Source organism: Falco punctatus, assembly GCF_963210335.1.
Source record: "Falco punctatus genome assembly, chromosome: 2".
Lineage (NCBI taxonomy): Eukaryota > Metazoa > Chordata > Aves > Falconiformes > Falconidae > Falco > Falco punctatus.
In genome coordinates this window covers 19,618,435-19,644,575 of record NC_137581.1, presented here as the reverse complement: position 1 = coordinate 19,644,575, position 26,141 = coordinate 19,618,435, and the positions used below count along the sequence as shown (strand labels likewise).

Sequence of the window (26,141 nt, the reverse complement as noted above, 5' to 3'; positions counted from 1 at the left end):
TCCATCCTTAAAGATGTTTAGAACTCAGCTGGGCAAGATCCTGAACAACTTATCTAACATCTGACTTGACCTTGCTTTAAGGAAGAGATGACTTCCAGAGGTTGTATCCAACCTGAATTATTCAATGATTCCAATAAGATGTACAAATATCTTCTACTACTTTCTATACTTCTCAAATTTTGTATCATATTTTGCAAAGTATTCCTTCCTCCATCCATCCTCTTAAAAGAAATCACATGCCCATGTGCCACCAATATGATTAGTATGTTCCATTCCATTCTACAGCCATATCCTGTCGTATAGTCATTGACTCTCCAGGATGAAATTGAACTTCTGTAGGTTGAGATTTATATTACTATATTAAATGATAAGATTTTATTTAAAAGCACACCTTGAGTTAGATGAATCATGCAATTTCATCAGTGTTTTGAAAACTCTCCCTTTCAATTCCTTTGTGCAGCGTACGAACTGTAGCAGAAGAATAGCAATTAACTGCAGTAGCTTTTATTTTCCATTTGAGCCTAAGGAAGAAGAAAAGGGAAGCAGTATTGCTATTTAAATAATTTCTTGACAACAGAAAAGGGACTTTCTATAAATCACTCCATATCACTTTAATATCACAGTATCAATTGTCCTAATGCTATTTAATTGTTTCGCCATACAATCACTACTATCAAGAGTATTCACAGTAATGATTTGACAAACATGCTCCCAGATTTCAAATTTCAACTTGGTAATGCTTTGTTGGGATTTCTGCAGTTTGTGTTTGCTTGAGTTTCTAATCTACTTTGATTTTAACCCATGCAATAATGGGAAACTTGTAAGAGTTTTGTCCTTTGATGAACCACTGCACCCTCTAACAATTCAGGAAGAAGGAATTGCCTTTTTCCCCCCAGGGTTTCTGGTCTGCTGCCAGCAAAGAGCACCAGCTGACAGAATCAGACAGCAAAGGGTGTATAGGCAAAGTGCATACTGAATGCTGCAGATGCCTGTGTGTGTGTAAGAATTAGAAAAGTACTATTTGTATTATTTATATTACTTGAAATGTGAAAAGCAGAAGTGATCTCTCTCTCTCTCCTAGGAGACACTTTTCTTCACTTTTTTCGTTAGTAGGTGATAATATAGCAGATACAGTAACTGAGATAAAAGAACCTGTATTGCTGCTCCATCTCACATCCTCCACATATTTCCATAGGCTCACTTAGCAATCAGGACACTATATATTGAGAGAAGCTGAGAAGGAACTGTATTACTGACATCAGGCACTTCTTTTAAGAGATCCATCTAAACTGTAAGCGTATCTTACTGAGAGCTCCACTAGACAGAGTAATGAGACAGTTAGGAAATAGAACACAATGTACTGTTTTTTAATGACAGAAGGGTATTTATCAAATGACTGAATGTCTTGTCTAATAAGGAGATTGTTAATTAAATGATCAACATAAAATTTCAAGATTTTTCCCAACTGTGGACTGAGATCCCAAGAGCCATCCTATGGAAACAAAGATAGGGATAAGCCAAAGATTCAGGACACTGAGTATGTATTTGGCAGGAACAAAACAAACATAAGAGAATTACTTTATTTTATAAAAAGCTTACACAAATACAAAACCTGAAATCCACATAATTAATTTAGGTGATTCAAATATTAAACTTCAACAACCTTTGATATACCGTCAAATGTCTGTAACTGCGCTGGAATGTTGTAGTTAGCCTACTTTGTAAAAAACCCTTAAACAGTAAGAACAAAGTCATTTTGCAATCACTCCTGTATAAAGTATGCACAATGACAACACTAGCCTCTTCTAACTTATTTCAACAAAATTCCTTCTGAAAATTATTGTTAAAGGTGCTAAAAACAAGCATTCCTCTTACTCAAAACAAAGAAAGGATCCCTCTCCTCTGCCAAGAATGCAAAGTCTCTACAAAATTGTTTACTATGTATGTTGTTAAACACAGTATTTACAAAATCAATCCCATTTTATCTGATTTTTCCCTGCCAAAAATTAGACAACTCCCATGATGAAAATTATCTGTCAAATGGTTTACTAACCCCAGGTCAGACAGGCTTTCAACAGGATATTGAAGTACTTATTCTTCCATATTAAATACTTTTGAAATTCTACTCATCCTTGCAGCTTTATGTCTTAGAAAACTCTCACTGTAGACACAAATTTATAACCATTTGTTTAAGGCACTTTAGAAGATAATATATGATTTAAAATTAATTTTTAGATAGTAATAATCTAAATTATGTAAAAACAAAATCTGTCAAATATTAAGTTTAATTAGTATAAAAAAATTGAGAAACTTATTTTTTAAATTCAACAATTGGCAATTCTGCTGAAGAAGAAGAAAACTTGAACCGCACTTCGGGAGTTAATTCCCACAAGAGTCAATCACAACTTTACTACTCCAGTTCCCACTGTATCCATGTGGCGTATGGTAATGGTTGAATGTTTAGAAATAATTTGATAAAAGTGTCTGACAAAAATATAGCAAAAATATTTATCTCTTCTTAATGCTGAGGTTGGCTATACTTTACAACTTTCACATACAAACTTCATACATAAAATATTATGCCCAGAATGAAGCAATATTTTAAAATAAATAGCAAGAAAGAGTCATGAGGATGCAAATGCTAGGCGGACTCTGCTGCACAAAAGAATATGAAGCTGGGGCACCTGGAAGACTTACTGGATTTGATTTCAACATATAGCATCCTATATGTAAAAGACTAGTGGTGGAAGACTTACCGCAACCTTAAACTTCTCTGTAAATCCTTCGTCAGGAGCCATAACATCACACTGACTTAGTGCCTTTTTCTTTCATCTTGACCATGGCAATGCTTCTTTTCTATTGCCTCGAAAAACAGGAATTTTCTAATAACTTCATGGCATCGCATTTTACAGTTGTTTTTTAATCAGACGGTTTTTGGAATGCATGTCTGTTTTTCGATCCTTAATTGCAAATGTTGGAGTTGTTACTCAGGAAAGCAGTATTTCCAGAAAAATCTAACTTTTATAATGTACATAAGGTACTGGTATTGTTTTTTTCATAATAATGTAGACATCAAGACAAAACAGTAAAAATAAGAAAAAGAAAAAACCTCCACTGAATTTTTCATTCAGGCCTACTTTTACTTATATTAATATACCACATAAAATAAATTATAACGATGATAGAACTGTTTTGGACACTGTAAAAAGTTCTGCTCTTTGAACTTCGTGAGGTTTCTCTCAGCCAATTTCTCCAGCCTATCAAGGTCCTTGTGGATGGCAGCATGACCCTGTCATATATCAGCCACTCTTCCCAGTTTCGTATCACCAGCAAACTTGTTGAAGGTGCAAGTCTGTCCCATCATCCAGAACATTAATGAAGATTTTGAACAGGACAGGCCTCACTGTTGGCCCCTGGGATACAATGGTAGTCACTGGCCTGCAACTAGACTTTCTGCCACTGATCACCACCCTCTGGGCCTGACCATTTAGCTGGTTTTCAATCCACCTTACTGTGTCTCTATATTCCTTCCAAGTTACCTGTCCCTGCTTCTACTGTCAGTATACTTCCTTTTTATGTCTGAGTTTTTCCAGGAGTTCCTTGTTCATCCATGTTCATGCTGGGCCTCCTGGCATTTTTGCCTGACTTCCTGTTCATTGGGATAGACTGCACTTGAGCTTGGACGAAGTGATCCCTGTGGATCAGTGCTGAGAAAAAGGCCTCTTAAGAAAATTAATCTGAACTGTTTTTAAGTATTTAACTTTAGGATGAGATGAATCAAGCTCTATACATATCTTTATTCACCGTGAGAGAAAGGCAGACGTGACTGATTTATTGCTAAATGTACACACATGTATTTGGTCAGATGAATTCCCATTCTGTGCCCCATCTAATACTTAATCCAACTGATATAATCTTGCTTATCATGATACAGCTTTCCACTTGACAACTCTTCTTACTGACCTTTGAATTTCAAGGTTGTCATTTATATTTATTTCTTTCCATTTGCTGCAAAGCTTTTGTGTCTCCTACCACTGTTCTAATACTGAAAACAAATTAGAAAGTTCCATAGTTTACTGCAATACTAAAGAGAGATTTTTCAAGTTTTGCTTTCCTTGTGACTTCCACCTGACATAGACTCCCCTAGAATGACTTTTGCCAATATAAAATGCATGACATCAGCAATCCATGGCTAGAGTGGCCAGTTTGCTATGGTTTGGCATCCTTATTTTTTATAAGAAATGGTTTTGTGGTTTATGCACAAAGGATTGAAGAGTACTCTTCATCTGGCCTTGTCCTTTGACCTGTCTGACTCCCACAGCACTATCAGGAATTACAAACGCTTGTAGCAAATCGCAACAGGAACATACAGATTGACAAACTTTGATTGTAAAGTAAGGACAAGCAATATAAGAGAAAGAAAAGGAAAATAACTTGCTATATTGCAGCAGAAACCAAAATAACATCAAAAATAATAGTTTTAGCTCTGTTGTAAAAGGATAATCATTGTTCAGCTAAAGACTGGTTTTGATATGTACAAGGTTACAGAATTTAGTCTTTTGACAAAGAAACTAGTGGGAACAAGATATATAGAAAACACCCTATTCTCAACCACAACAAAGCCTGTAAACTGACTTATAGTTAGGTTTTCCAAGCTGAGGTAAATAATCATGTTTTTCAAGATTTGTTTCTTCATCTAGATTGTTAAGTATTAACATATGAAACAGGTAGAAAAAATATGATCAGCTAAAAGAAACATTGCTGTCAAAATTGAACATACACCTAACAAACATACTTTCACACTCTAAATAGGAACATGTAAATGGAAGAGCTCATGTGAATATACTGGCCTGCCTAACTGTCTACACTCTTCTAACCTTCTCTACTCCCTCACTCAACTTCGGGCAGGGATATGCATTTCCTCTATTTCGGACTTCCTTTGTTTCTATCCTTCCAGTGTAAGAAGAAGCTGTACTTCATAAGAAGAATTAGTCTAAAGTCTCAAATAAACCAACACGGAAATATGGTACATTTTTAACTAGATAAGAGCTGATTTTTAATAGATCATCAGATCAAAGTCTATCTGTAAAACAGGTCATTATCTTCCACCATGTCCTATATAAAAGCTATGGACTTTCACTGGACTAATACATACTGATCTTCATAAAACTAAAAGGTTATATGTCTCAGGAAAAGAAAAATCACCAATGGCCTACAATGGCAGGGTTAAGATTATGAAAAACATGCACACACATGCCAATAGAGGACATTCTTGTAATGGGGAAGAAAAAAACTGTCCCCAAAATTTTCAAAATCTAAATATTTTGGTTTTAATCAGTACTGCAAGCTTTTTCAATTGGAATTTTTAAAATTCTACCCTTGGACAGGCCAACTGAAAGCAACTGATGCAATGAGTGTGCTGCTGTATTAGATATCTCCTAAAAACATCTGAGGACATTACATGGCACATGAGTTTTTACATGCTGCAGTGCAGAGCTCTGCAGAGAAATTAACTTAGGTTAAAACACCAATAATGCTGCATCAAAATGATCCTAATCTTGAACTAATTAACCTCAGTCTCAGCAGTTATTTAGCATGGACAAAGTTAACTTACAGCTAAGTCCAGTATCAGCTAGGGAATGTTACTATCTGAACAACATGGATATAACCAGTATAACACTTAACTAGCCTGGCAGTGCTAGTAACTAGTAAACACTAGAACAGCAGGCTCTGCTCACCAACAGTCTGATTAAAGCTATTCCATAGGTATATACACAAATGAGAGCTTTGTAGAGGATTAAAGGAGAACAATTAAGCAGAAAAGAATTCTTTTGGGTGAGAAACAGCACAGTACTTCTTGAATCTTTGCAGACAGAAAGTAGATTGGTTCCTCAACAGGACCATACCACTGGCTTAGTGACCTAGTGAATCCTCACCAAAACCCTTCAAGGCAAAATGAAATAGTACAATTGTATCTATGCTAAGAATGCACAACATCTTGGGTTTAAAGTTTACCATTCTTTAAAAAGTGTTTTTATAGATTTTGCTGCCTTGTACAACTCTGTAAAGTACAAATCTTGCACTATTTAAAAATACTTTTTTTCATTTACCCACAGAGAATTATCACAGTTAAAACGGATGTAGTCTTCTTTATTAATTCAGCCTTCTAGAAAACGCTCTCTTTGTCTACACAAGAGTATGAACTGGAGCAAACTTCTCTTTTAGAGCTCTTCACCATTATTACTCTACTGAGGAGATGAAGACACGGACTTCTGAATCCGACCAGAAGACCTTTTATTAGTCCAAAACCCACACTTACATATCCTTGTTCACTGTTCATGCGCAACATACTAAAATATCATTGGTTAATCAATACTGTTCACACTGTTCTTGACTACATATAATTGGTTAATTACTAAGCTACAAACGTACTGAACTTCTTGCATTTTTTTTTCTCTCTTCTTTCTTATCTCTGTGAGTTTCATGTTCTCAGCCAGCTGCCGAGACATGGCATCGCGCATCCACTCCGGCCTCGCTTCATATCCCCTTTTTCCTCCAGGAGTTCAGCCAACCTGATCTTACTTTCTCTCTTCTTTAGCCTTCAAGGTCCTTCACAGGCATCGTGGCCTCCAGCACTGGCCATAAAGCTCTCTACACTCTACTAATGTAACCCATTAAATACAGATCCTGCCTACTGAAAGCAGATTGTTGCACGTTGAGCACATTAATATTAGTGGTCTAGAGGAACCATTATTAAAAGCTATACCCTCTCAGACTGCCAGCACTGACCTAATCCATTGCCAGGCCTAGTTCCATCATATCAATAGCCAATAATCAATGAATGTAAATATGCTGAACATGAACTTAACAGGTGTGTAAATATGTTGAAAGTGGTGCCTGCATGCTGCTATTGGACACATACCACCTGTTCGTTACTGTGTGTTGATGCAAATTCTATTATCGCCATATGATTACTCTGGAAGACCGCTGGGGTGTCTGGTATGTGGCCTGAAGGGTGTGCTTGCCCACAGCCGTGAGATGTCGGGAATGTTGAAGGAGCTATGGTGAAGGTGTCATTTAAAAAAAACAGTCCTAGAAGAACATGCCCTCACCACTGGTCTTTATTTTGACATATCCTTGCCAACCCTCCCAGGATATGGTAAGAACCTGACAGTTTCCCATTTATGCCTTGCAACTTGAAATTTGTAACTGTAACCCCGTTGTTCTTTTTTTAAATTATATTTTTAATATATATTATATATATATTAAAATATATATTAAAAATAAAATTAAAAAAAACACATTAGTTGTGTACATATCTTTCCAGTTTGTTGTTACTGAAAACAGTCAAACTACATTACAATGAATTTCTGTGAGATTTTGCCTGTTCCTCTGATGGCTGAGAAGTCTAGTGCTTGTTTTGTCTTTAAGTAATTACCTTACAAAACAAATTTAAATTAAGTAACAAAATTATACATTGAAAATGCACTCATAAAATGAGACTATACTAAAACATGAAATGCAAAGCTTTAAAGTGTTAATTATTGTATTTTCCAATTATATGCTTAAATAGTAAAGTTGTTGTAATGAAGAAAGATATAAATAGGTAAAATTATCTGGACATGCAGTTAATGTTATTGTAGGCATCTGACCTTTGAAATTCCTTACATATTTTCCATTCCATTATTGAAGGTACACAAACATTTCTACATTTTATTTAAACATAAATATATATTTAAGACAGTACGCTTGGGCACTTGACAGTTCTCCGTTTATTAACCTCTCATTTCAAATAAATTAGCATGGATTTTAAACAAAATATAATTGCAAGCTAACTTTGTACTTACCCAACACCACATGTAAACAAACTTGTATGTTGGACATCATCTTTCATGGTCTGGAAGGTCACACTCTCATTCTGAATGTGTACATCCGATTTAGGAAGAATGTTATGCTGTCCTTCAGAAGGAAATAGCAGACTTAAGTAACGTAAGATCTTCCATAAATGTTTCCCAATGTTGCAGTAGCAGACTGAAAAGTATTACAATTTTAGTTTGAATTTAATTTATTTTTTCCTAAAATAACATATAATGTATAATTTAATCTTTATTTCATTATCTACTACTCCTGGTTTCTAACTATAAATAGTTAATTCCTAGATTATTTTGGTTCTTGCTCTTCTATAATTACTATCAAAGATACAGCTTAAGATCCATCTAGTGCTGTATCTTCTCAGGCTTAGGCAAAAGGCACAGGCAAAATAGGTAAGGAAAATGGTAAATTTTACTCCAACATAATTTTCAGAGCTTTCAGTAATCAGTGGTTTGGGAACATCTTGAACTGGAGTTTTCATCCAGACTACTACATTTAGAAGCTAGTTACGTTTTAATTTGCCTAACCCACTTTCTGAATTGAATTACAGTTTAGCCTCAAAATCAAGCACAGCAAGAAGTTCCACTATTTATTATGCATGAAAAGGATTGTTTGGTTTTTGTTTTAAATCTGCTGACTGATTATTTTGCTGGGTGTACTGTTATCCTTAAGAGGTGAGAAAGAGCAGCTAACCATGTGTATTCCACTGTTCTTCTGTTTATCCTGGAAAAGAGATTACTGTGTAAGGATTCAACAGAGGCTAAAAAAAAAATATATCAGGACAAATCCTCTCCTTGTACAGCAGTTCTTCCATATATCTGGCCATCTTCGCTTTCTGTCTCTCTAGCTCTTCTCTTTGAGATGGAGTGACCATAAGTGCCTACAGTATTCAAGATGCCATAAGCAATACAGATTTATACAGCTACCCAAGTGTTTACCTTGACTGCTGCTGAACACTGGGCTACCATTTCAAAAAGACTACTCACAATGGCTCCAGCATCTTTTTTCTGGGTGAAGCCCAACACTGTACAGGTATACAGTGTTGTTTTTCCCTTTGTGCTACTCTGCACTGATCATTTGCATCTTATCATCCCATTTTCAAAACACCCATTATATTAGCATGTTATGCAGTATGCTAGCATCAAGGAGCTTCAGTTACAGATAAGAAGCCTACTTCCAGCACTGACAATGTACGGTACTAACCAAAATCTGCCATCCTAAGTAGTCTGTCTGATCTTCTGGTGTCAAAAGCATTTTCCTTTTCACTGGAAGTCCTTTGGGCAAAGTGTGCCTTCATTTACAAATTATACATTTCCAGAAGGAAATCAGTAATTTCATCTCTTTCTGCTGTGAGCAGGCAATGAGAAGTATGCGACTCTGAAAGATAAATTTAGGGAGAAATACTGAAAAATGTCCTAACACTGACAGCTACTTGGCTTCAAAATAACAACTTAAGCAATCGCTTAAAGCCAAACTGGAATTAATATTCAGATGTGGCTGTGCTTGTTACTGGGAAGAATAGACTTCAAATAGACTAAATTACAGGAAAATCCTAGAAGATGGCCTAAAGGAATGAAATTAAAAAAAAAAAAAAAGAGAAGCATAACAGTTTTGCAATGATAAGCATCCCCTACAAAGAAGCATTTTTTAGAATACAACCAAACTGATCTACTTAGTGTAATAAACTCCTTCAGTGATACCAAATAAATTTATTATGTTCATTGAAAAAGAAGAAAATTCTGTGAAATCTGTGATAAAAGATTGATATATAAAGCATCAAAATATTATGTAGCAACAATATGGAAACACAAGTTTAAATTTTATGACTGGAATATCACAGAAGTATTCCATGCTACTACATGTTCCTGGTTGCAGTTGTTTTTGTTTTGGTTTGATAATAACGATGTGCATAAAATTAAGCCATGACAAGAAGGTAAAAGGTGGCGCTCAAGTAAAAAGGAAATAGGGAAACTCACGTGTGACAAATTTGACTACATTCACTCTTTGTCTGAAACCACATAGTTTCAAAACACATAAATCAATCTGCTTTGCTTGCTGTAGAGCTGAACCAGCCATAGAATTCCAGCAATCTAATAAAATAATAATTTCACTGGACAGATGCTCTTCTTCAAATGCCGTTTCAAACTCTGGTTGGAATACAAGCATACAAGCCTATAGAAAGAGAAACAAAATCATCAGCCCAGTGGACAAGTGCTATTTCATTAGAAATGTACCCATGTATCTTCATTTTTCTTATTATGGAATGACAGCAGAATATAGCTGTATTTTAAAGTTTTAAGCAATATATGTGGTTTACTCTTAATGCCTGAAAAGTGCAACTTCCATTTCCTTTACCTATATCCCAGGTCTCACGTGAAAACCTGAGAAAGGAATATTGTGGTTTTATGTTCTTACCTGATTCACTCTTCTGCAAAACAGCACTGGATGGATTCTCTACTACAAGGTAAAAAAAAAAAAAAAAAAAAAAATCACAGATATCACCTTTTACAACTGTCACTGCCACTATCAGTTTGTGAGAAGTACTAGAATTAAAAAAATACATAAATCAGAAGTGCATACTGTCCTTGCTATGAACAGAGATGCTATAAAAAACAAAGCCTTTCAAAAGTGGAACAAAGAAGATGTGTTTCCAATAGGGAAGGAAAGGTTTGCAGTTTGAAAACTCAAATAGGAATCTCTTTCCTTCTCCTTTCCTTGGGGGAATTATCAGCATTATTGCAGCAATCAGAAAGAAATCCCTAAACTAATACATTTAAACTAAGCAACTCCGATTAAAAGTATGAAAAATAAAAAACGAAATTGTTGGAAAAAACCCAGTCTTATCAGTCATTTTACTTATTTTAATCAATTTCAACATCAGACTGACAGATTGGTTAACACCAGGGCTTTACATTTCACCTCTGCAGCATTTTATCTTATTTAAGAAAATATAAAAATATTAAAAGGAGCTGAAAATAACTAAAAGTGCCAAGAGCTTCAGAAAAAATATAGGAGAATGAAACAACTCCTAACAACCTGGAACCACATATTTTAAGATACATTTTAAAGTTTTAAATGTATTTCTCAGGCAAGGAGTTACTGTGGGTGAAAGTAAAATGGGCTGAACTGATCCTTTCCAATTTAATGTTTTATTAATGTTTTCCAGTGGTGATGATGAGCTTTTCTGTGACACAGCCACAGCTGGATTCTGCTTCAAGGTGATCCAGAGTGCTAGAAGTGCTAGTTAGGTCTTTTTCACTTATTAGTGAAAAAAGAAAATATTTAAATGCCTTTGAGAATAATCACTGCAGCAGTAACAACAGAATGCAAAATCTTGTAGAAAGACCAGATACCATCAAATAAAACACTAAGAGATTCTATAAATATTTGTGTGTATGTTGTAAATACAGTCCTACAAATTTAATGGTTTAAAATTTTGTTTATTTTTAATCAGTATAGTGATTGCATGACTCTGAAGCTACTTGGTTCCAGCCTCAGCTGTGAATTCTTTGTTCCCTTCTATTGCTGCAAATGCAATATCTGTATCAAACACTGTAGTCACATTTCTATGAAATACAAACAGCAGCACAACAGTTAAGAAAAAAAGTGTTTTAACAGAAATGACTGGACACTGCTGAAACACTCTCAGAAGGCAAAGCATAAACCAAAAGTAATAGCATTCTGTGCAACTGAAGAAAACTAATTTCTGGAGAACGCTCAGCTTAATATTTAATCATCAAATTATTAATTTGTTAATTATAAAATAGAAATATAAAATTATAAAGTAATTTATAATTAAATTAATAATTTAATAATAAACCTGATCAAACGTATCACTGTCTATGGTGTGAAACTGTTCTTCATCTTTTACCCATCAAAACTAAACTGTTCCTGTTTATTATGTTTTAGCATATTCAGTGTTACCTTATGAACAGTACAAGTTATGCAGTACCTCACTCATTTTGTTGGGATGCTTCTCTACTCAAATTTGAGGTAGGTAGACTTGAGAAATCCATATACCTATAACACAGCCACTAATGTCTAAGGAGCTGTTCTCCACAGTCTTAATTAGTCTTGCAGTTTGTTTGCCAGAAGAGGGAGAAAATAGGCATTTAAATAATTATTTAATAACAATACAGTTAATATTGTTTACTTTGTGAGGACAGGGAATGACAACAGCAGATTTAATATGGGTAGTCCCAAATGTTTTTGCCAAAAAGGTTACAGAAAGTTTATAAGGGATAGTTTCTATTTACACGTTACATTCTTTAAAATACCATTCACTTCCCTGAATGTATTTTAGACAAGACAACTAAACCAGAAAGGTTACAAGCACAGCAGAAATCTTCATCTGTGAAAAACAGAGGACAAAGCTGTTTGCAGAATGAACAATGCATAAAGCCATACAGATCTGGCACAAGCATTTTCTAGGATTAAAGTTTCATTTTAAATACACAGCAGAACTGCCAAGGCAGAGGCATAGTTACAGTGAGATTAATTTACCTTTATTTTTTTTCTGTGTCCAACTATGTATGTATTCAATACTTGATGGCATCTTAGTAGACATATCCACAGAAAATCCACTAAATAAACAGAAAAGAAAACCCTACCTGAATGGCACTCCAGGGAAGATGATGTTTAATCTGCATGCTATGACATCTACATGAGAAGGCGCTATGTTTCCCATCCTTTTGAACTCTTTAGATGAAAGTGGATGATACTGAACTAGTTAGACAAGTTTCTATCCCTAGGATACCCCATGCTGATTCACTATGAATATTCATAGTTTAAAAGGTTAGAAGGGATCAAGAGGTCATTTGACATGATTTCCTCTATAACACATTACATGATATTTTACCCAATTATGTCTTCATTTAAGCTACTGTTTTATTTTTAAAGCAAAGCTTCATAACAGACAACCAAACTTGATTTCAGAGAAGGCGAGTTCATCATTTTCCCTGGCAAACTGTTCCAAGCCTGACTGCTAAATCTGCCTATCTTTTTTACATATTCAGCTTTAACTTCCAGTCTTTGCTGTTTAGTTTATTTCTGTAATGACATTAAAAAGCGATTTGATAGATGCAATCATACAATACAAGATACCATACGAAGTCATGGAATCACCTCCCAGTTTGCAGACAGAGGTCAATGTGTGTGGCCTTGAGGTGCGGCGAATGAAGAGAAGCGACGTAGCTTGATGCAAGCAAGATGTTGATTTAGTAGTGATTCTTTTACATTTATATACGTTTCTACCTTCTACATGTTACACACTGGTTAAATCTTAAGCGTGAACTACATAATCTAAATGGAAACTCATTGCTCTTGGGAACATAGTCATTCAGCAAGTACAAAATATTTGCTTTCCTCGGAGGTACAGTAAATGGAGAGATCAATAAAGCCCTCTGATCCCCAATTTATTGCTTAATTCACATGATATTGTACCAAGTACTTCCCCATGTCCTACTTAAGTTTTTCACCCCATTTAGAACCATACACTATGACTCACTGAAAAGCAGCAGAATTATTCATTATTTGTATCATAGTAACAAGCAGAAGCTCCTTTCAGGGCTTCACTGTACTGATTGCTGTACATTTCCATCATTTTTGTGTTTTGAAAGATTTTTAATCAGAAAGTTTAAGGTTTAAATTAGATGTAACACATAACAGACAACATACATCTGTCAGAAGCAAACATATTATTCTACTGCAATACTTCGGTGAGAAAATTACAGTGATAATAGAGAAGTTTTATCTGCGTAGACTTAGGCTGCATTGAAAGAAGAAAACATTAAAGTACTTTTCAATATTCCTCTCTGCATTGCAGTACACGATAACATGTAAGTTACTGTTGATGTGTATAAAACTGCAAACCTCTTATTCATCTACTGATCCTCCTATATTCTCTCACCATTACAGAAAGGCTTAGTTTTTCAAGGACACTGTATTTTGCAACTCCAAAATCTTGAGGGGAAAAAAATTAGTATCTTGACCATTTTGACTGTAAAATCAGGAATGGAATCAGAGTAATTAAAATCACATATGCCCAGTAAATAAATGTACTGTAATAGTGTCCAACATCATACTAAAGTAAGAACTAATATAAGAAGATAGATCTATTTTTCAGCAGCAAAATAACAATTTTTTTTTTGAGAAATGAAATCCCACCCGGACAAGCTCCTGCATTAACAGGCCAGAATGTCTAGTATGAACCTGAAGACTGGATTTCAAACTTCATTCTTTAGAAAAACTATGGAAGCAACACAATAAATGTATTTTCATTGCTTGGTTGCATGTTAATTTTTTAATAGCTTGGTCTATTCCTTCCCTGGATAATTCCTCCCTTATTCCTGACTTTCACATTAAGACACGTATGTGCAGTCATACCCTTCAGCATCAGGACTTTTAAACCAAGTGTAGCTTCTAGTACCTTCCCACAGAGTAACTAAATACTTGCCCTATGACTGAACAGCAGTCTCTAAAAGTGAAAGCTGCATTTGTTTAATAGCTTTAAGAGTGTTGGAGCTGTTTTTGTTCCTTTAACTTAGTAATTAGAAACAGTTCTAACAATATTGCTTCCCTGTCAACCAAGAGCAGTCTTAGTCACCTTGGTGTTTCAGCTCTCCCAAGAATTTTCACAGGAGAAAGAGATGCTCAGCACTTCCAAAATCAATGAATTGGACTGGATTGCAAAAACCCGTGTGAAGCAAGAAAAGAAAAAACCTGTGATGATAAACAGAGCTCCAACTAGAAAATCATAAAACTTGAGCCATACTAATGCCTGCTGAGTTGGTAGAAGCTTTGCATGTGTTAAGGAGCTGGACTGTAGGTGTACACAGGGATGGAAAAAGGTAAAATCAGTAAAGTACCTCAGCCCTCTCCATATCCCAGCTCTCCCATTTCCTTCTGGAGACCGCCTGCATTTCCCGTAGTCATCCTTTTACCACCAACGTACCTACAGAAGCTTTTCTTCTTGCCATTGATGTTCCTGGCCAGATTTAACTCTACCAGGGATTTAGCTTTCCTTACCTGATCCCTGGCTGCTCAGACAATTTCTCTGTATTCCTCCCAGGCTACCTGTTCCTTTTTGTGTTTGAGTTCATCCATGCAGGCCTCCTGGTGTTTTTGCCTGACTTGCTCTTTGTGGGGATGCCTCGCTCCCGAGCTTGGAGGAGGTGATCCTTGAGTATCAACCAGCTTGCTTGGGCCCCTCTTACCTACAGGGCTTTATCCCATGGTACTTCACCAAGCAGATCCCTGAAGAGGCCAAAGTGTGCTCTCCTGAAGCCCAGGGTAGTGAGCTTGCTGTGCGTCCTCCTCACTGCCCTAAGGATCTTCAATTCCACTGTTTCATGGTCACTGCAGCCAAGGCTGCTCTTGAGCTTCACGTTCCCCACCAGGCCCTCCTTGTTGGTGAGAACAAGGCCCAGCATAGCATCTCTCCTTGTTGGCTCCTCTATCGCTTGGAGAAAGAAGTCATCATCCACGCACTCCAGAAACCTCCTAGATTGCTTATGCCCTGCTGTGTGGTCCCTCCCACAGATACTGGGGTGGTTGAAGCCCCCCACGAGGTTCAGAGCTTGTGAACATCTGTCTATCAAGGGCCTCATCCACTCAGTCTCCCTGCTTGGGCGCCCTTTAGTAGATCCCCACTATAATGTCACCTGTCCCTGCCCTCCCTTTAATCCTGACCCATAAGCTCTCATCAGCTCCTCATCCATCCCCAGGCAGAGCTCCCTGCACTCCAGCTGGTCACTGACATAGAGGGTGACACCCCTTCCTCGTCCCCCCTGCCTGTCCTTCCAAAAGAACCTGTACCCTTCCATTCCAACACTCCAGTCACAGGAGCCATCCCACCATGTCTCTGTGATGCCAGTAAGATTACAGCCCTGCAGGCATGCATATGTCTCTTAACTCCTCGTTTTACTTCTGAGTATTTTTTACATCATGACAGCTGAGGACATCAACAGTACCCACAAGAACGTATGTATTCTGAAATACAGGTTACAATTGCAGTTTCTATGCACATAACTATAATATTAATCCAAACCCTGTTTATTTGCAATTCATACTGGTACAATCCTAGAGTCCAAACAAAACATTAAAACAATTTTTTGGACCCTATTTTAATTGAAACATCTAATCTAGAAACATGGGACCTGTGCACTTCATCCATAGACAGCAGAGAGCAGAACTCAGGTGACAGTTCAGCTCAACTAATACAGGGATATCTTCAGAGTGTGTCCACTTTTCCACAGAAACTATGAAGATATGAAGGTGACCAGGTGCCCAATGTTCTGCAGAGCTTTTAGTAGCACATAGGAGGTCCAATAACAGGCCAAGTTCTGTTGTGGCCAACATGGTACAACCCCAAAGCTATTTGGGTATAAGTGTTGAAAAAAAAAAAAGCTGGGCAGAATGCTAAGTAATCAGAATATGTGCTTTGGTAGCCTTATAAAGTCACACATTGTTTTATTGGAATCATATATATATACTGAAAATTGAAACCTTCAGCATAGTTAGGACAAAATAAAGACATTTAGAGTACTCAAATCAAATGGTCATTAAGTTAGAGGCAGTGGATTTTGCACCTCTAACAGCTAACATTAAGTATGCAAGAACTGATGGGCACAGGTAAATTAAATATTACATCAGAATGAAATCAGATATCATTTACTTGGAAATAAGATGATAAATGCATGTACTTTTTGTCACATATGACAGAAGTATAGCTTTTAAAACCAAGAGCTCTTACCTGATACAGCAGCACCAAGCCCCGATCTGTTCTGAGGTTCCCATTTAGAGACAGACAAGACACTTTTTAATCACAACATTAACTTCTGAAGCTTGGGTGAGATTTACCCTGGACAGGCTGGCCACTTGTTAGCTGTTCTCAGCATCCGAAAGCTCACAAAATTTAGGTATTAAAATCTCTCTCTTCTCACTGTATTTATAAAAATGATCCAAAATAAAGATTTCAGTTAATACCATTGTACTGCATTACCTCTTAGTTCATTTGCTGTTTTCAATAATTAAATTTTTTAGCAAAGCTTTTTTTGAAGCTTGTTTTTAATGAGGTAATTTCCTTGAATTTTTTCCCACAAATCACATCTGGAGATCAGCAGTTTATGTGTCAACGCATCTTGGAAGATCCTGAATTTACAGCACAAAGAAATATGTCACATCTTTGGAACACTCTTGCTAGACCTCGATATGTTATTCATCAATTTTTTATTTTCTCTCCTGAACAGATGTGCATTGTCAGAGTTAGCAGGAAACCACTGGGCTCTGAACAAGACAATTATGTGCCTACAATATTCCTTTTCTTCACACATTCCTTTCTTTTCCCTTCAATGTCAACATGTTATGTTATACACAATTTAAACTACAGACTCTTGAGGATGACATATACCATATTTGCTGTTTGTAAAATGACAATCACCTGTGGGAGCTATGCATAATGGGAGGATTTCAAGTAACTCACAAAATGTTCTATTAGGAAATGTTACACAAAAGCGAGAGGGAGAAATTAGCTCAGTCATACTGTCCTGGTTTCAGCTGGGATAATTTTCTTCCTGGTAGCTGGTATAACGCTGTGTTTTGGATTTAGTTTAAGAACGTTGATAACACACTGATGTTTTCAGTTGATGCTAGGTAATGTTTATACTAAGTCAGGGACTTTTCAGCTTCTCAGGCCCTGCCAGCAAGGCGGCTGGAGGGGCACAAGAAATTGAGAGGTGTGGTAGGTTGACCCTGGCTGGATGCCCAGTGCCCACCAAAGCCACTCCATCACTCCCCTCCTCAACCAGACAGGGGAGAGAAAATACAACAAAAGGCTCCTGGGTCAAGATAAAGACAGGGAGATCATACAGCAATTACTGTCACAGGCAAAACAGACTCAACTTGGGGAAATAATTTTATTACTACTCAAATTAAAAAAAACACCTTCCTCCCCACCCCTTCTTCCCAGGGTTAACTTAGTTCCCGATTTCTCTATGCCATTCCCTCAAGCGGTGCAGGGGGACAGGGAATGAGGGTTACGGTCAGTTCACCATACATTATTTCTGCTGCTCCTTCCTCCTCATACTCTTCCCCTGCGCCAGCACGGTGTGCTTCCCACAGGAGACAGTTCTCTATGAACTTCTCCAACATGAGTGCTCCCCACAGGCTGCAGTTCTTCATACACTGCCCCAGCGTGGGTCCTTCCCATAGGGTGCAGTCCTCCAGGAGCAGACTGCTCAGCATGGATTTTCTGTGGGGTCACAGGTCCTGCCAGCAAACCTTCTCCAGTCTGGGCTCTTCTTTCCAGAGGTCCACAAGTCCTGCCAGCAAACCTGCTTCAGCGCAAGCTTCCCCAGGGTCACAGCCTCCTTCAGGTATCCACCTGCTTTGGCACGGGGTCCTCCACAGGCTGCAGGTGGATATCTGCTCTGCTGTTAATCTCCATGGACTGCAGGGCACAGCCTGCCTCACCATGGTCTTAGCCGCAGGCTGCTGGGGAATCTCTGCTGCAGCACCTGGAGCCCCCCCGCCCCTCCTTCTACACTGATCTGGGTGGGTGTCTGCAGAGCTGTTGCCCTCACACAGTCTTACTCCTCTCTCTTGCTGGTGCCAATTATCCCCCCCTCCCCCCTCTTAAATACACTATCACAGAAGTGCTGCCACCATTACAGATGGGCTTGATCTTGGCCAATAGTGGGTCTGTATTGCAGCCGGCTGGCATCGGCTCTATTGGACATGGAGGAAGCTTCTGGCATCTTCTTACAGAAGCCACCCCTGTAGCCCCCGCTACCAAAAGCTTGCCATGCAAACCCACCACAAGAGGGGACACAGCAGGACAGCTGACCCAAACTAGCCAAAGGGATATTCCACACCATATGATGTCATACCGAGTATATAAACTGGGGAAAGAAGGAGGAAGTCCGGGGGACGTTTGGAGTGATGGTGTTTGTCTTCCCAAGTGACTGTTAGGTGTGATGGAGCCCTGCTTTCCTGGAGACAGCTGAACACCTGCCTGCCAATGAGAAGTGGTGAATGGATTCCTTGCCCCGTTTTGCTTTGCTTGTGTGCATGGCTTTTGCTTTACCTATTAAACTGTCCTTATCTCAATGCCCAAGTTTTCTCACTTTTACCCTTCCAATTCTCTCCCGCACCCCACTGAGGGGGAGTGAACCAGCAGCTGTGTGCTGCTTGGCTGCTGGCTGAGGTTAAACCATGACACATACTCTCCTTAAAACTAAAAAAACTGTATATGGAGAAACCAAAAACCTGAAATCATAACACAATGCATTACCTTCTCCCCAGGGTGGATTAGAAGTAAGCACTCTAATATGACAACTTTTATGAGCTCAGCGTAATTGCTAGCTATGGAAAGAAGGAAATAAATGTCACTTTCAAATGGAAGAAGTAATAAGGTACTATGCCTTCACTATTAAGTTAGATAATGGTACATAATTCCCTGTCACTGTCATGCAAATACTTATATTTTAAGGCATTATCATGTTCCTTCAAGCTTCTGCCAGCTTGCATCCACCCAGTTTCCAGGCACAGTTTGGGAGACACAACATCACCACGACCATTCCCGTTAGGCAGTTTGGATATGAACACCCAGTCTTGAGGATCTCTTAAGAGGATTCATTAGTCCAGCTGTGGGCCAAGCCACACCTGCTGGCCACAATCCCTGCAAGCGTTCCTAGGCATGTAATGTACCAGTATAGATGCAGCCCACTGATTTCACTGCTGTGCATATCCTTGATTTATCCATGCTGCGTGTTCAACATATTTAAAATAAAAAGCTGTATTTAAATTAAAAACCGCAATATCACAGACTTCTAACTCTACAACCATCTCTTCCTCACTCTGTAATCAAATGTTTGCATTAACAATAATATAACCAAAACTCAGTTCAAAGATGCACCTCTTTATTCAGAGCTTCCCCTCTCTGATGATAAGAAAAACACCATGGCAATTTATCCAGGAAAAAACCCAAACAAATACCTGGCTCTTTTGTGAAGGCAGAATATTACTCTTAATTTTTATGTGATGTTTCAGTACTACACAGCCAGTATTTTCATTTAAATATTGAACAGAGACATAATCTCTACAGTTCTTATTTCTCTACATGAAGCAAGATTAACACTACAACACTTGCACCACTTCATATTTTCCTACTGAGATCCCAGAAATAAATCTGGAACTTGTCATTTTTTGTGATTAAGCACAAAATTAACTACTCCACCATTTTATTTTATGGACACTTTCAGCCTGCTCCTCTCCTGAACCAGTAGGTGTTTTACTTCATTAAAGTACACACAGTTTGCAAAGACTGACATTGCCCTTCTGTTAAAAGGGGAAATAATTTTTTTTTTTCCATTTTGGCTGAGAAAACTTTCATTCCCATTATCCACCTAGGTAGTCTCTTATCAGACATATTCTTTGCAACTCTAGGAAGTTCCAAAACAAATCCCATTTTATTAGCATGGTAATCAAATCCACCCAGAACATCTCTTAATCAGTTTTGTTTTGTTTTGTTTTAATTATGTGGAAAATCTAGCGTGACCTACGTTTGCAATAAAGTCATGGCTTGAACAAAGTGACAAACTCTTGTCTTGATCTCTTGCTGCTAATACCCACTTCTAGTAATGCGGAATTATCTTAACTTAGACTGGAACAACCTTGCTTTCAGTTCCCCTTTCACACCATACCATTAAAAAATAACTCTCTCTTTCAAGAACGTAAACTGCTTTTCATGTTTCCATTCACTGATTTTTATATATATATATATATATAAAATAGATTATAAACAACACCATCCACAACATTTAAAAAGAACTTTGGAAAATTGATCCAGATTAAACCCAACATAGCAATGCCCCCCTGGCACCACCACCACCACCACAACCCCCAAATACAAGAGGCTAATTTTAATCCAGATCTGTTTTCTGATTGATTTCACCCCCTGGCCCATGGCAAATATTTACAAAAAGGAGTAGTGTAGCAGTGGAAGCAATGGAGAGGTAAGGGAGAGACAGAAGTAGGGGGATTGCTTCTTTCTCAGCATCATCAACCTAACTTGTCTGTAAAACAACCTCAATTAAAATCGGCTGTGTGTCATTTGTGACAAACTATGCTAAGATATGAGGGGCTGGGAAAGTTTTATTTAAACAGGAGTAAAATTTATAACAACAAAATATACAGGCAGCATCTGGTTTAAGTGTTTAAAATGTATCATCAATGTGTATTTTTTTTCTTAGATGCCTATGAGTGTAAAGTTATTTTAAAAACTGATGAGAATGACAATTACAGTGTAAATGAGAACATTATACAGGGCACTGAGCTTTTTATATAGCATGAGCTCCTCAGCATGTCATGGGCTTTATAGAGTTTCAAACCCTATCAATGGTAAATGAGCGTTACATGCGAGCTAGAGGGCCTTACAGCTGGGTGGGTTCAGACAGAAGCCAAAACCAATGCCCCCACTGAGCTTATTTCAAGCATGGTGCCCAGTTTAGTTTTCCCTGAAAGGCATTCAGAAGGTACACCTCAAAACCACTTTGAGAACTTAAAAGGCAGCTCTTGACAAACAAAAGATTTGGCTTAAAATTGCATCACTGCTCCAAGCCAAACGGCTAATGCAGACACACTGCTAACAGTAACTAGCATGCATAGAACATACGCTTGTAAAACAGAACATTCAGGTCATAAATTCTTTTTACCAATGACTCTTTGGATCCCAGTACACCATGTCCATATCTCATCCAGAGGGTTAGTATCAGTGTCACTGGTAAAGCATTTGGTTTTACTCTATTTGTATTTCTGGAAAAGCTACTTGATGATGTAAATTTTCCACAGTGACTTAAGGCCAAATAAATTTACTTGTGAGATAACTGAATAAAACTGACACTCTAGAGTACTTGGCCTCCCCAAATTTACCCTGGACTCACAAGATGAGGCAAAACAAATAAGAAATTGCTTGTTTGAAAGTCAAGATAATGTGAAAGGAAAGCAGTTCTTGTGTTAGCCAAAGATGTCTGATATTAAGTGCCCTTGCTCTTGGGGAGGCCATTAGGAGCAAAAATGGCCTTTCTCCAACTTAGTGAGAACTCCCACATAGACTGCAAATTCTGATTAAGCTTCTATCCTCCTACTTCTATAAAGAAACACCGCCTACATTAAAGACCACAAATAGGAAAACAGATGCTGTTTGAACTACTTGTGTTCACATTTTTCTGCACTAGGTATGTGCAAATCAAGAAACACTGTATTAGAGCCATTTCTTTACTAGTTTCTTAGGACAAAAACCAAAGAAAATCATTACCCAGTAGATTTTTCTGGCTTAAAAATTAGTATTGGTCAAATTTCACCAAAGCCTTTACCAGGTCAACAAAGCCTTTATGTCAACCCTGCAGAAAGATTCCACTGTAGTGTGGAGAGAGACAATAAATGAAGAGACAGTAACAATGCAGAGGAAATGTTTAAATGGCACTGGCAACAACACTTCACAACCTTATACGATATTATTGATTAATATATCAATGACTGAAGCCTAGAGAAGATGACTAGGATAAGGTTTCGGATAAACAACCAAACCAAAACCACATTAGCCTGAGGTAATTTTAGAGTGAGATTTTGAGTTACCCATAATACCTTTAAGGAATGTGTTTATTTTCTTACTCCATGGCCTATTTGATGCTAAATGTATGCAAGTAAAGTTGTTCTTTGGTACAGTAAAAAAGGAATCATTTGGCCAATTACTGTGGAATAACTTACATTATTAGCTAAAAAGATAAGCAGCTGTTAGTCAAGGAGAGAAAGCAACAGAATTCATTTGAATCTGGGTTTTCCTGAAAACCTAGAAAATCAACATTAGCAGACACAATTTTATACACGTCTGTTTAATTTTATCTCAGGAAGGTAATCCATAGGGAGGGCTCAAATTATCTACTGCACTATACACCTGATGGAACTGGCAACTCCTTAACAGTAATACATACTTTTAGGTTGGGCAGACAGCAGATCAAAGGGCACATGAAGTCATGATATACCTGTATTTTGTGGCTCTTGTTTTTGTTTCTTATGGCATTAGCAGTGCTTTTGGCATAAAAGTACTCTCTGCTCACACAAAAAGCCCCCAGATCTCCATATTTTACCTAAGAGGTTTTCACAAGATACTTAGGAGGTGATTGAAAGATCTTGTAGGACGCAGCCTTGTTATAACTTGACTCTGTGGGAAACTGTACCTTTAAAAAGCCCTAGTTTGTAGTATAAAGTCATACTTGAAGCTGCTTTATCAACTTCATTTTGAATCTTGTTACAAACAAGATAATTTGAGGCATATATAAAGACAAATGTGCCACTGCCAAAGGCTTCCTTTTGAAACAGAACAAGGTCTTAAAATAAAGATTAGTCAGGATGAGTTTGGTACAATGCTCTGGGTGATGCTCTGTGTTGTACTCTAATTAGAAAAGATAAGGTGGGCACCTTAAGGAGATAAGGAGACCATCAAGTCAGGAAATCGTTGAACAAAGAAAATTGAAAGGTCTACTCCACCCAGATCCCACCTATTGTGAATGGAATGATTAGGTGTCAAAATCAAATGAGTACTATGTAAAGATGTTGTGTAACCTCTCATGAAAACTGTATAAAATACCTAACTTTTCACTGAAAACGTTGCAGCTATTTTGTCCAGTGCAAATCGGCTAGCTCCCCAACACTGCACGAAATAAATACCTTTGCTGCTTGAAGACAAAATTGGTCGCTGTGCTGTTTTGTCATCACTTTCCCAATCGTAACATAGATCTGGACACTGCCTCCCTCTTCACTAGAGCTCTGTGTGCACTAGTTTTCACAATATATTCCCTAAAGCAGATTCTGGATACTGCTAAAGCATCACCAGAAGTTGTCTACTCAGGAAATAATGAACTCTATTTGCACAGCCAAAACAAAAAATTTATTAGAAGGCAATGAAACAGACAATAAAATGCAAGCATTGGCCCTGTCTATATATCCACATCACATCTGGAAAACACCAAAAGCAACTGAAATCGGTAGCTACATGAAGTGCAAAACTCCACAAAAGTATTTTATATTACATTTTCTTAGGGCTGTCACGCTGCTAAGAACCAAGAAAAGAATAGAGAGAACTGATCTGTAAATAAACCATAGGTCAGCTAGTAAGCAGAAAGGAATGCGTAAACTTGAGGGATTCATTTGCTCCAAATCTCTCTGCAAAGACACCCCTTCCTTCTCTATTCCCAGCACGAGAGGTAATAAATGACCCCTGGTCCCACTTCTCTCTTCAGATTTTGAGCATGCCAAATCATTTACACTCATCTGCTCAGGCAGCTGCCCTCCCTAAAGGATCTTCCTGCTTCCCCAACAGCAGGAGAGCCTGGGTGTCATAGGTAGGAAGGGCTATACACACTCGTACACCCCTGTAAAGCACCCAAAGGCACAGCAACCCAGTCAAATAAGCCAAGCAAAGCACAGTGTACTGCACAGTAAGGGGCAGTAACCCTCGCCGCACTTGGGAGGAGGAGGAAATTGTCACTGCTAAAGCACAAGTGAACTTTGGGATACTTGACAGAGAACAGGAAATTTAGTTAAAACCTGTTCAAAGTCTTGACCCCAGCAGCTTTTCTCTCCCTTGTGTGAAGATTTTATTCTCTGTCATTGTTGACGAATGCTACCATTGAGTAGTAGCCTTCTACCATTTCCCTAGAGAACCAAACCTCTCAAGGAATTTTAGCAGTGTTTGGCTTTACTGTTTTTGAATGGCAGGATTTCCAAAATTCACAATCTGTATAGAAAGCTATTGTATTTAATCTGTGTGTTGAGAATTAATTAACTACTGATAAATACTTTTATAAGTGGAATACTGTGTTGTTGCAGCACCATATAAGGAAACTATACAAAGTGGAACTGATGACAATTACCACTGGTTTAACTCTTACAATTGCCATTTACGTTGGTGGAGATCCTGAAGACCTGAATAGCCTCAGAAGGATTCCATACAAGCACACAAGCTTGTACTTCATGATTAAACAAATTCAACACCGTTGTTAGCAAAGAATTCTATTTTTAGCACAGAGAAAGAGCAAAAAATAAATTTTTTATCATCCAGCAACAGACCATGAACAATCTGCAGTCCTGCAAGGCCTTCAGCATGCAGGTAAACTGAAAACAAACCTCTACTGTATTGTCCTACTAAAGGGACTGAACGCAATGCTGCGCTTTAAATAAAGCACGAGTACAAACCCTTGTATTTTCTAGCACAGTAGCTTAACACTATTAACAAAGAATCTAGCCAGAGGACAGCTGCACAGACAACATACCTGGCAAAACCAGAGCACAGGGAAGATGGTGGGACGTCTAACAGAAAGAACCCTGTGGAACTTCAAAAAGTGACAGCAGAAAGTAAAACTAGCGGTAGGCAACTGAGGGGGCTGCCCTGGGTTATACAGGCTGAGGCTCGGGTCTGTACCTGCCGCCAAGAGCTGCAGAAACAGCTTTCGGCCCGCGGCGTGCCGCCGGTGCCCGGGCGCGGTGCCCTGCCGCTCGCCGGGGCGGAGGGAAACGCGAGCGTCGCTCCCTAACGCAGAGCGGCCTGCAGCACAAAGCGCCAGAAAGCCAGGGGAGGAGGTTTGGCCCATTTATCTTTCCCTTCCGCCCTTACTGCCGCTATTTAAAGATTAAAAGGGTACAAGCAGCCGCAATAAAAAACGCACAAGCCCGGAGCCTCACTCCTGCACGGAACGCCACACAGCGAGCGGCTGGCGCGGCCGAGCGGGGCGGCATCGCCTCACCACCGCGCTGGGGCCGCCGCCGCCGGGGCGCGCTGCGCGGGAACGGCCCTTCGGCAACGGCGCTGCCCCAGGAGAAACCCGGCTCCCTAAAGGGCCACCGGCGGCGACGTGCGGAGGACCCGGGAGCCGCCTCCACCTGCTGGCCGCCCTCAGGGGCGAGGGGCAAGCCCGGCTGCCCGGAGGGATCCCCGCCGCCGCTTCCCGCCCGCTGGCAGCCCCGGGCGGGAGTCAGGGCAGCAGTGGCTGCAGCCGCCCTTCTTCGCGGCGCTGTCGGTGCCCGTTAACGGCCGTTTCGCCGCTGAGGCGCCTGGGAGCTGTAGTTCGAGCTCCGCAGAACCGCCTCGCAACTGGGAGAGGAAGGCGGCGGCTTGGGACTACACCCCTCGGCATGCTCGGCGCCGGGGCGGGGCGCAGCCTGTGGCGCCGGGAGGCTGTGCGATGGCGGCAGGTTTGTAATAGAAGCAGAGG

The 26,141-nt window shown here is 38.8% G+C and overlaps 2 protein-coding genes across 2 annotated transcripts in view; one reads left to right on the top strand and one right to left on the bottom strand.

The window, feature by feature from the left end:
• Nucleotides 1-376: 376 nt before the first annotated feature.
• Nucleotides 377-15,479, bottom strand: PARP4 (poly(ADP-ribose) polymerase family member 4; the record flags this gene model as incomplete). The annotated part of the gene is given in 7 exon segments (XM_080376085.1): nt 377-521; nt 7,848-8,038; nt 9,823-10,044; nt 11,825-11,854; nt 11,858-11,975; nt 12,360-12,478; nt 15,192-15,479. Coding segments are annotated over 7 exon segments (1,083 nt in total). The 3' UTR covers nt 377-406.
• The window catches only part of CPAP (centrosome assembly and centriole elongation protein), a 31,852-nt gene continuing 18,178 nt past the window's right edge, over nt 12,468-26,141 (top strand). The window contains exon 1 of the mRNA XM_080377210.1: nt 12,468-26,121. The gene's annotated coding sequence lies outside the window, so the exon portion shown is untranslated. The remainder of the gene's footprint in view (nt 26,122-26,141) is intronic.